Here is a 12,299-nt window from a genome sequence, read left to right as displayed (position 1 = left end):
CAACAGAGTGTTCAAACGGATTCGACACCATTAAAGATTTTCGAGAACAAAGGAAAAGTTGAATCTATTTTTGAATGAAAGTTTAAACCGATATAAACTTGTTTCAACACGCTTTCAACAAGCTTTCAACATCTTTATGCTTTCAACAATGTTGGAAGACCTGTTCAAACGCACCGAACATTTGGTTCAACAAAGTGTTGAATGCACGTTGAAGAAAATGTTGAAACCGTTTTAAACGGGCCTTAAGTCGTAAGTCATCTGCTGCGTTTAAGAAGAGGTAACAACTTTGAAGGAGAACGTTCTCCTAATATTCAAGTCTGTGAGAAACATAATGGCACGATTTGAACGTGGGAAATGAAATTCTAAGCGAACTTGAGGTACCAAATATAAAATCCCGACAGCAAAAAATACTTTATTTTTTTCCAAACAGTCCATCCTTGAAAAGTAATTTTACAATAACTATGATAAATATTATTTTCTTTTATAATTGATTGCAACAGAGCACAATATATTACACCCAACAGTGCTTCATTAGAAGTTCTTTAGCCATAATTTCGTTTCCACTTGCTCGATAAATTAGAGAAAGATTGAACGCTGTCTCTCTGTGTAAGTCGTGCTTATCTGAAAACTAAGTAAAACACAAGAACGTAATTAGATTTGATAGCCTAGAAAATCCGCGTTAATCTGTAGTTTTACTCCGCGACGAGCACAAGGAAGTGCTTCAGAACGCTGAACGAAAGAACTATGAGTAGGATCATTGACAGACTAGTCAACTTGTAAACAAAATACGCCATCTAAGCAGGTGTCTTTCCATTTCATTTATGCCTTTTTGCTTCTACCTTTATGAAACACTAGGTAAAATTGACTGCCTGAGCTCTTTTCATGGATGTAAAAGCACCACCTAGGTTAGATGTATGCGGCCCTACTGGGAACACGTACTGCTCCCCTGCGATGCAATTTTAAGGGATTCCGTCGCTTTTAAACATCCAAGTAATTTACAGCCAGAAAAGCAAATGCAAACAACATGTTAGAAGCGAATTGAGGAATTGTGGGTGTTGGTGGTTTTTATGCAGGTGTGGAGGAGCTTTGCCATTGGTGGAAATATGGTAACATGAATTTGTGAATAAATTAATGGAATGACAGGCGTTCATTGATTCCGTGAGGATAGAGTGTACCTATAGTTGAAAGATGAATTATTGTTCCAGATTCTTGCGGCTTTCTGTGTTCCCGTGGTGCCGCAAATTGTCATGTTGTGGTGGGAGTGATTAGGAAGATTAAAATGGCACGCAACTGGTTTTGATGCATCTGTGTCGTTTTTTTCTACATCTCGTGGGTGTTCACGAAAGCGGTGCGCCAATCTTCTTCCTGTTTCGCCTATGCAGGTCTTCTTACATAGTGAGCAGGTTATGCAATAGATGACATTTGCGGAGATGCCTGTAAAGTGGTCAGTGATTTTAACGGATCGATTCGGTCCTGAGATCTTAACCATGTTAGAAATAAAGGGACATGTTTTGCATTGTGTGCGTGTACATTTGAAAGTTCCCGGTTGGTTGTCAGACTTAAATGCGTTCCTAACTAGAAAGTTACGTATGTGTTTGTCGCGTTTGAATGAAATAAGTGGTGGTAGAGGACATACATGTTTAGTCTCGGGATCATTTCGGGAGAATTTTGAAGTTTTTGAGAATGACATTTTTTGATTGCAAGGTTTTGTGGATTGTAGGAGAGGGTGAATGGAATTCTGTTGGTTTCTTGGTTCTGTGACGTTCGTAGTGCGGTTTCTCGATCGATTTCTTGGGCACGATGTTTGCCTGTGGTGACAGCGGAGTCAGGGTAGCGACGTTTTTTGAAAAACTGGCACATTTTCTCAAACTTGCTCTTAAAGTCGGACTCGTCACTACAAAGGCGCCTTAGTCTGGTTACGCTGTTATGCTTATTTGAACTATTACCTTCTATACACGGTTACTCGAACTTGAAGCTCAAGCTTTAAATGATATCGTGTTTAAATTAAGATCCTTAACTTTTTTTAATTCCTTGGAGTTTTTGACCATCCAAAAGTATTATCAGATGTCTACTTGGATCTACTACGTCGCCTATTAAGGTAATTCCTTAGTATTGCATTGCGCATCCCTACTGCGCACGACTTTCGCGTCATTAGCGCGCGCACATGAGCACGTGCGCATACAAAACGTAAGAGATTTCGCTCAAACTAAACCCGATAGCGAAATAAATGCTCCTTTTCTCTCAAACGAGCACGGTGACCCCCGATTTTTTTTCAGGTATTTGCTTGGAACAGTCTAATAAAGAACATATTTGAAGAAGAAAAAAAGTTTGATAGTAGAACATGAATTTTTTTGGGAAAACAGTTCCGTACTGGGTGTATTTTACCCAAGGCGAGGACTTCAAGCTAACCACGGAACTGTCCCAAAAAGTGCACTATTCCCACAACCAGGGAATCAAAGTTGGCGTAAATGAAGCATTACTGCTTATGCAAATAAAAGAAGCTTTATTTTCAAAATAAAATTTTGTGTCTTTGAAGTAACCAAGACTTAATTCTGTATGAAGGTGATTCGAATTTTTAACGTGAAAACAGTAAAAATACCCCATCTTACGAGCCTGCTGAAGCGTAAACAAGCACGGTGACCCCATTGTTTTATTGCTTAAATTTTTATTGACCGTCATCGGTCCGCGTTTTCCGGCCTCTCTTGGTAAGGCCTCTAACAAACTTACAGACAACAATTCGTCCTCGCTGTATTTGCATATAGCCACAAACAAGAGAACTAGCTACGATTGCGGAACGGCGAAGATTTGCTTCACTAATCCGGAAGCTCTGACGGTGGCAGTTTGTGCGCGGAACTCTACGGTCTTAAGTGAACGGAGTGTCATCTGTAGCTTGTTCGTTAAATGACAGATACAGTATGTGCAGGAGGGAAGACTGTGGTAGGTTGTAGAACCCGACTTGTGGACGGAAGTATGTGATGTGGTGATCAAATTAATATTAATGAATGACGGTAAAATATGTGAAAGACATAAATTTCACAGCCATACACCTTATTCCAAAATGGCCGCCATTTTATTATTCTTTCGTTTGATTGCAAATTTGTCCTTTTGGCCTCCCTCAAGACGGTTAAAAATTCTTTTGAATTTTACGTTTGAAAGCGAGGCCAAAAGGACCAACAAAAGAATACTAAAATGGCGGCCATTTCGGAATACGGTGTATCAATTCACCACAAACGCGAAATTGTACAAACTCGCAGCAGCTCCCACATGACATGGAAGAGCACATGCAGGTCAATCGCGCGGTCATGGGATCGAGTCCCGTTAAAGTCTGGGTTTTTTCCTGGGATTCCCTTGCAACTGCTCGAGTTGCTCGCAGCTGCGATGATCGTCGTTCTCGCTTAGAGTAAAATAGTACTTTATTTCTGAATCGCAAAATGTTTATTCTGCAATATATAATCCTCCGAGTAATAATTCAGCAGCATTGGGATTTATTACAAGCGTATGCATATCATCTGACTGTTTCGATTTTCATGGATTGTTCACGAATTATAGAATTAATCCTACAATACTCGTTACAAATCGTTGAAACAGACACCGTTTCTCTCGAATTTTCTGGAAAAATCCTGAGATTTCTACTTCACACTGTTTTCCCCCCCGAAATGTGCCTTCTCCCTCCCCAATGTTGAGCCACGGGTGTTTTGAAGCACTGAGACCACTGTGATACCCTCGACTCGTGCTTATATTGAAGAACCAAAACAAGCAGAGACAATATGCATTGACGCGTGGTCAAGACGATTGCAACTGCGTTGAGCTGTTCGGACCTTGAACTGCGACTGGGAATGATCCATTCGATTCGATCCGATTAACACGACGTGGTTACTTGACAGTTGCTAAGACAAACAACATAGAGTGTGAAGGGAAGGGCGTTTGATTGTCAAATCGTTGAAATTTCCAACATGTGAAGATTTCGTCCATTTTTAAATAAAAGTATTTCAAGGCAATGTTACCATAAATAAGACGCCAGACTCCACGCCTTTCCCAGACACTTAGCGATAAGTTTTTTTTCTTCCAAGTCAGTGAATGCTGACAAAAATGGGAAAGTTGGATCAAAGCTATCCCTTCCTGGGACGCCAAGAGTGGCAAAAAGGTGTAAAGGTCTAGGGGAGGCGCAGGGTGGTATTTTACCCATGTCAAAAACATCTTTTTGACATCACAGAAAGCGATAACTGGGTGATAGTTCGCGCATGGATAGTTAATGGTATAATTATGTGCCAGAGGTAATAGCACTGGAACCGTGACCTTGACGTTCGAGATCATTTTTAGAAAAGTGCTTTAAAGTTATGACCGACCATAACCGTGCAATCATAATGAAGAGTTCTGGAAGATGTAAAAGTGTGGAATGTTGAAAAGCGAATTTGAAAATTTAAAAACTCATTATCATCGTCATCGTCATTATCATCGTCAAGACCACCACGATCATTACCAACCTCGCAATAACAGCACTTTATCTTTAGTTCTCTACACATCTATACATTTATGCTTACATTTATATTTCATCATTTTGACATTACAAGGAGGGGATCAGGGTTATTAGTTTTATCGCTTCATCGCGCAACCCTGATATAAAAAAATGTATTAACCTTGCTCTAATAATTTTGTGTTTATCACTATGCTCGCTACGAACTCGCGTGTTCCTCAGAATAAGGACGAGACATGTGGTACAACAGCTGATTTAGCATTCAAAATACCGCAAGTCAGCTTCTACCTCTTTCACGACATCATCACGAGAACACGCGCATCGCACCACTGCATATGTGCGGCTTCTGAATTTGGCGCGATTCTGTTATCTCGAGCTGAGTGCAACAGAAAGCCATAAGGATAACTTAACAAATCTCTGATTTGCAATGAATGGACTAAAACGGCGCAAAATAGTGAAACAAAAAATTGCAACTCATAGCAAGAGACTGGCAAATTTCCAGACTGCTTTTGTTCAAGATGGTGAAGTAGTCTTTCTTACCTTAACCGGTGTCTGCCCTGGATTTTTCAAAGCCTCGTGTAGGGGAAACTCCAAAGCTTTATTGTAATAATGTAGGGCAAACTGAAGCAATCCTGAAAAAAGGAGGACAGCGAGATTCAACCTTCCCCTAGATCTCTAACTATCTATTTGCAACTTGAGAGCCTGTGGGTGAAAGCCTAAGATTTAACCATTCAACTGAAAGCCATTGACCAGTAGTCCCCCGTGGTGCTATTGATACCGCTGTAACACGAGTTTTCAATGTTTGAGTTATTGTAATGGATAAAATCCTTAAGAGTAACCATTCAAGTGCAAGCTACTAAGCAGTATAAGCGCTGTTTGAATATTGTCATACGCATAAAAGCTCAAGTTAATTCAATTTGTTATACCTGCCAACTCAAATACGTTTTCCGATTGGGGGAGAACGTGTCACGTGTCATAGGTCAAAACTTAGTAACTCCCTAGGGCGAACAATACTCACTAACTCCCTAGAGAAACAATAACTTGAACTTTCGACTCGCACGTGATCAGGTATAACAAAACACTTAATGACTGGCCCAACGGGAAACAGTGAGTTTTGTTTCCCCTCGATCCTCAATGTTCCCCTCGGCGAACATTGAGGGTCTCAGAGAAACAAAACTCAATGTTTCCTTGGAAGCCAGTCATTTAAGTCCTTCATGTCGAACCTCAAAGAAACTTACCTAACTGGTGAAAGGCACGCCCAAGGTTGTAATATGCTTCCTGGCATTCACCACGAAGACCAAGATATTGAAACATAAAGATAATGCCCTGAGAATGAACACGTAAAATGAGACAATTAATCAACGTCATCGTCGTCATTATGGCCACCAACAAGAGTGAATTAGATAAGAGTGTTCTTATGGCAAGGGTGGGCTCCCGAGCACAGTCACGATGAGTCTATTTTTAGAATACCCGTTCCCGAAAAAATTAGTTGTCATATCCCTGAAAAAAAAAAATGGCAGCTGTCACGCGTGACATGGCTTCTCCTGATTGGTTTAAGTGGTAAAGTGTATCTAAAAATAAGTCCATTTGTGACTGTACTGGGACAAGACGGCGAAGTGAAACAGAAACACTCTTATATAATTCACTCTTGTCATCAGCAATTAACAAGATTCGTCGTGACAGTCACAGCCAATCGCCACCGTTGACTAAATAATCGATGCCGTCGTTGTAGTCATCATCATCATCGTCATTGCGTTTGTCGATGACGTCATAACTGCCTCCTACATCGTCATCATTATGATCGTCATTGTCCTCATCATTTTTACCTGCACAACGCAAGAATGTCGGCTTCTTGGAAATCGCTGGCAAGCTAAATGAAGATACTGCAGACCTAGACATAACGTAACAAGGGGATCGTGAGGGACCTGACGGAATGCTCTGACGTATTCCCCTGTTGGAAAAAAAAAACAAAAACAAACATAAGATAAATTGCAAAGCCTCCAGTAAAGTATGAACATTCACAAGCAGGGCAGCAGAAACACCAGCTAAAAAGCGAAAAAAGTGCAGCATCTAATAAAATAGGTCTATATAACTATTGTTAAGAGATTGACTAAAATTATGACAAAATGGAAGCCCAAAAACAAAATGCATAATCAACTCAGGTCGACTTACCTATAGCGAATCTGTAGCTGGCACTAACTGCAGCGTTATGTCCGCTAAACAGCACCAAGGGTAATTCATCGGGATGCTTTATAAGGAGTCGCAAAATGTATCTCTGGTGTCTAGAATCACCTGACTTCGCAGTTATTCTGGCCATTAAATTCCAAACGATTGGTTTGTGCCTGTCCCTCAAGACGAGAATTTTAGAAGCGTCGAACGCCATTTGGTACTCCCTGTCAACATAAGAACGATTTTTAAGTTGGTAACCGACGAGCGGTTGCCTCAGTTGGCTGTCTTCCGGCAGCAAGAACAGAAGCGAAAATGTTTCCTTTCCAATTTAATCGGCAATTAGTTAGCCTTTCTATTCTTCTTGGACAAGGACTATTGAGGTTACTGTCAACCTTCAGGGGTAAAAAAGAAAAAGGTAAAGTCTGCATACGAGCCAAGTGGCCCATCAGGCCGGAGCTTATCCCAGTTTTCATGGCATGAGGCGACTAGGAGTATCTACTACCCCCTGGATGGGATGCCAGTCCATCGCAGGGTTACCCCCAGCATTTCGCCGGTACCCATTCATAGATCTGGGTGGAGTGAAGCACCGTGGGAGTAAAGTGTCTTGCCCAAGAACACAACACAATGTCCCCGGCCAAGACCCGAACCCGGACCATTCGCTCCGGAGTCGAGCACACTAACCATCAGGCCAACGCGCCTCCCACCAACCTTCAGGGGTATCTTTCGGAAAATCGACCTTGTTCGCGATTTTTAAAAAAATCCTAGGAACCTATATACTACTGGAAAGCTAACAAAATGTAGTAATTGAAAATGCCTTATTTAAACTTCCACGTTTTTAATTTCAGAATGCGAGCGCAAGCGCCCAAACGCGAAACTGACCATCAAGATTTCAGCTGCCATGGACCGAGATTTTGGGGAGAGGCAAATGATTGAAAAAATGGCTGCATTGTCTTCCTGGTCTCTGTCTCTAAAACAGTTCAAGTAAAATCCAATGTTTAAACTAAGTCTGAATGTGTCCATGTGTCCACGTGTCCACGGTTGATTGACGAACGTTCTGCACGTTCACGCATCTTTGAGTTAAACATACGCACCCCTTTGCTTTAGTTTACTTATTTATTTTACCTGTTTACCTGTTAAGGTACAAGGCTACCATGCTCATGAAGACAAGGTCGATTTGATAATCCGCTTTACTAAAGCGTTCGGAGGACAGAGCGCATAACACAAGTTTCTGTGCGTCAGCGTGCCGCTTGTGGTGACTAAGTTTGGACACGACCTGCAAAGTACAAAAACAAAGCATAACATATTTAATCATTGATGAGCGTAACAGACAGCAGAAACACAGTATTAAGGTCCAGAAGGAAGAACGGTCAAAAAGGAAGGAACTACAAATCTCATGGAAAATCTCAAAACACCAACAACAGCTACAGAGAAAATTCAGACCATGGAACTGAGAAAATCATTTAGGTCATATGTACCCCTGTAAATCCAGCTATAGTTCAAATGTTATCTTAAAGAGATTTAGAGAGATTTAGCATCGCGTGAAACGGCAAACGGCAGACTGCTAACCTATTACTAGCGGAGCGCGAGAGCCGTACTGGGGAATATTGGCCCGAGGTCGGGACAGTACGGACTCAGCGCAGCGAGGTCCGTACAATAATGATGACCGAGGATCAACATTCCCCGGTACGGTCTCGAGTAAGTTGTTAATTATATGGCATCGTTTCTTTGAGCGATCGGACAATTCTCCGCTTAATGAACGTTTGTTACCTTTGACTTCCATCAGCGAACTTTGAACAGTAACTTTTTACATGTAAAACTAAATTCCGCTTACTATATTTGTACTGTTTTTGTGTTTCGCTCAACTTGAATTTCCTGGGACAGAAACGGACCATTTCCATGGTACGGCCCGTAGTGTAACGAGAGTGCTTCATTTGGCATGAGAATTGATTGCCTTAAGGATAACAATAACGAAGCATGAAAGCTCCTTTATTAAGACTTGTCTCTCTCTTTACAAAAGTTGCTCGACATCTGTAGTCAAGGAATCAGCAAAAGTATCTGTTACGAGCCTAGGAAGGCCCATCAGGCCGGCGCTTATCTCCGGTTTCCGTAGCATGAAGCGACTAGGAGTATTTCTACTCCCCCCTGGATGCCCTGGATGGGATGCTAGTCCATCGCAGGGTTACCCCCAGCATTACGCCGGTACCCATTTATACACCTGGGTGGAGAGAGGAGAGTGAGAGTAAGAGTAAGAGAGTAAGAGTGAGAGTAAAGTGGCTTGCCCAAGAACACAACACAATGTCCCCAGCCAGGCCATGAACCCGGACCACTCGATCCGGAGTCGAGCGCACTAACCATGAGGCCACCGCGCGAATCAGCAAACCTCAAACTTTTTTTTTAACTTTCGGCAAAAACGCTAATTTCAACCTGATGTTTGTCGTAAATGCGATGCTAAATCTCTACATCCTGTGTCCAAATAACGGAATGACCATTCTAGAATTTAGATACAGAATACCAATCAACCGACCACATATCTTACATTTACGTCAGATTCGATAGGATTTACAATAGCTCGCGTATGACTCAAACAAATATGCCTCTCATATTGGGTCTATCACTTAAAGTGCAAAACACAATGGTATAATGCATTATTTTCCAGTTTAGCCGACTGAAGAGCAAAAGCATCATTTCACTTCAACACCACCTAACTTTATCAGTTCTTGCTGTTTATCGGCAGACTGCTAATTAAAGCTTTTTATTTTGAAGTCCACTAGGACTCGAGTTAAGAAATTTGAAAAGACAAGGTTTTTTAATCACGACGCGGGGTTTTGGCGCCCTAGACTGAAAAGCTGCCACTAATGAATCCTCTGCGAGCTGAATTCCATTGTTCTGCAGTTTCTTTTAAATGAAATGAATGTATATGTAAAGTGCAGGTTATAGATAGTCCAGGTAAGTGGGAGGACAACTCAGTTCTCTCATTCGTAGTGTCTTTTATTTCTTTGACAAAAGATAGCCGTTGATCTGACTGATAACCCTCAACAACAAAAGAAAACCGGAAACAGAGAGAATTTACTCTACTCTTTTCTTTTCTTAACATAAAGAAAATGGTCCCAGCAGGAGCCCATAACCAGGAAGCTACAACTCCAATACTAAGACAGCATTGGAACAGCAACAGCATTTCACAGATCAAGATATTTTTAAACGAGTTCTTAAATAGGATTTGACTTGCACGAGTAACCATTCTCAATCCCACGCGTATTGATTAGCTGGAAAAGTCTGGTTTCGCAGGAAAATCAATCTAAACATCACTGGGTCTGTAAAAACGCCGTTCCACAAATACAGTGACGTTGTACGCTCCAAGTCAGGGGGTTCCTAGTCCGGGCCAAGCCACTTTTCAGATTAAGGTGGCTCAAACCAGTTTCAACACTTTCAAGAAACCTTATTTTTAGAAGGATTGGCACTACAACACTTAATCACGTAACAGCAATGTTATGGCACCATGTGAACCATCAATTATTGCTGAACAAGATGCAGGTATTTTTGTGACCTAACAAGTTACCATGGCAACAGGAAAGCCTTGCAAATACACCCTATATTTTGGCTGAAAAACGAACTCGGTGATGCCAATTTTTTATTGCACAAATGTGATCAGCAGGCCAAGATAAAACTCTCTGAAAAGTTAAAGAAAAATGTGGAGCGGATTCAGAGCTACCTTAAATGTTCAATTGTTTAAGGTGGCTCTGAAGCCGCTCCACAGAACTTTTTTTAAACTTTGCAGAAAGGTTCATTCTGGCATGCTGATTACATTTCAGAAATAAAAAATGGGGGTCACCGAGTTCGTTTTTGAGATATGAGAGGCTAAAGCCAAAATATGGGGCGTTTTTACAGGGCTTTCCTGTTGCCATCCTAACGTTTTACGTAAAAAAAAATCGAATCCTCTTCAGCAATAATTGGTGTTTGTTATGGTACCATCACATTGGTGTTGTGGTGTCAATCCTTTCGAAACTGGTTTGAGCCACCTTAAACGGAAATGACTCGAAGGCTTTTTCCGGCACAAAAAGTACTCGAGCTTTCCAAAAACAAGCAACTGGTATGAAATCTAAAGACTCGCCTTTTTAAACATGTCCCACCATTCTTCAGTCCTAATTCCGGTTTCAACCTTATTGTCACTACGGACGCCTAAAAAAAGTGCAGAAAATCATGTTGCAGGACATGTTACAGCGACACAAACCTGATACTCTTATAATTGTGCAACACCAATTTTAGGGTGATTTTGTCCCCGCGAAGTGAACCCCAAAATTGGTGTTGCACAATTATAAAAGGATCAACTCACACCAGGGTACATGTCGCTGCAACACATCCCTGGGACATGTACCCGCAACATTTTCATGTGTGTGCACATTTTGTGATTTTGTTCCTGCTACATGTCCCCGCTACACGACCCTAATGCATGTCGCCTCAGTGTGTACTGCACACCTTTTTGTCGCAGCAACTTGACCCCTCGTGTCTGCCCACCTTAAGGGACAATACGATGCTCCGTAAAATACCACAACGTTGTACACTGCCGGTGCAAGGCGAGCACAACCGAACCAAAGACAAACAAAATTACTTGACTTTTAAGGAAACTGCGGCCATAACTTTTTCTGTTTTCAACGGCACTGGAGGACAAAGGCCAAATCAGAAATGTCAAAGCATAAGGAAATGTACCCCTTTTTGTTTGGGATTCATGGCAGTTCGTATTAGAATTTACAGTTTACAGACGCAAGAAATACGAGAATCGAATGCTAAAGAGTGGAGTGTATGCACAAATTTAAAATTTCTCCACGCAATGAACAAAGAATGTTCTTTTTTGTGCAACGGTATGCGTCGCTTAACCTGCTGGGCACAAACTGTGTAATGTTTCGAAAAAAGGCCTTCCCTTTTAGAACTTCCCCTTGGCTGTCCCTAGACAAAACGGATTTAATCAACAGTGAAAACAAAACTGAAGAACATCTTACTAGCTTTGGAACGAGTTTCCTCCTGTACCAAAGCTTCAATTTTCTTAACTTTGGTTTGGAATCTGTTGGACTTGAGAGCCATCTCTAAAATGAAAAAAAAAAAAAAAAAAAGGCAGAGAAAGAGGTGAAAATGCCGGCACTGCTAATTTCATTAATGCATTTATTCTTGATTTGCATCCACGTGAGATGGCCATGTTGGTGTGAAGAACACTAGAAAATGGCCACACAAGTTTTTGCATATTAATAGAGTCAAAATCCCAAAAGATGTTCTCTGCATTGTTCTGTACACCAACATGGCTGCTGTGACGTCAGATGCAAAACATCAATTCCTCTGCGGGCGATCATTCATACAATGTAGAGGTTATTTGGGGGGTTGAATATGACGCATTTATCGCGTGGAAAGTGTGCATCAACATTCCAATTCAGAGACTATCTGCGGTTACGGTATAACATGCAACTGTCCGATTTACCAAGCCGGTGCGTTTGTGGGGAGAAAGTTACTGTCAGCCACGCCTTGTCATGCAAAAAGGAAGGGGAGGGGGGGGGAGTTTGTAGCGCGCAGACACGATGGTGTTCGCAACCTACAAACCTCATTTATCAACAAGGCTTGCAAGAATGTTGAAGTTGAACCACACCTTCAACCCCTTGAACACGAGCAATTC

The 12,299-nt window shown here is 41.5% G+C and overlaps 1 protein-coding gene across 6 annotated transcripts in view; it reads right to left on the bottom strand.

The window, feature by feature from the left end:
* Positions 1–12,299, bottom strand: part of LOC137973044 (general transcription factor 3C polypeptide 3-like) — a 79,249-nt gene that overhangs the window by 50,058 nt on the left and 16,892 nt on the right. For 4 of the 6 annotated variants that reach the window (XR_011117149.1, XR_011117150.1, XR_011117148.1 and 1 more), the window contains exons 15-21: positions 11,638–11,721; positions 10,752–10,819; positions 7,774–7,916; positions 6,647–6,867; positions 6,301–6,425; positions 5,713–5,800; positions 5,015–5,106 (exon numbers count right to left, since the gene is read on the bottom strand). Coding sequence is in view for 3 of the 6 variants with exons in the window: in XM_068819763.1 (XP_068675864.1) it covers positions 5,015–5,106; positions 5,713–5,800; positions 6,301–6,425; positions 6,647–6,867; positions 7,774–7,916; positions 10,752–10,819; positions 11,638–11,721 (821 nt within the window). In the remaining 3 variants the exon portion in view is untranslated. Of the gene's footprint in view, positions 1–390; positions 629–5,014; positions 5,107–5,712; positions 5,801–6,300; positions 6,426–6,646; positions 6,868–7,773; positions 7,917–10,751; positions 10,820–11,637; positions 11,722–12,299 lie in introns of those variants that run through there. The other 2 variants (XM_068819761.1, XM_068819762.1) reach the window with 1 other exon arrangement.

This window comes from Montipora foliosa, chromosome 10 (assembly GCF_036669935.1).
Source record: "Montipora foliosa isolate CH-2021 chromosome 10, ASM3666993v2, whole genome shotgun sequence".
Classification (NCBI taxonomy): domain Eukaryota; kingdom Metazoa; phylum Cnidaria; class Anthozoa; order Scleractinia; family Acroporidae; genus Montipora; species Montipora foliosa.
Note: the sequence above shows the minus strand (reverse complement) of the source record. Positions and strands in the feature narration are given on the sequence as shown.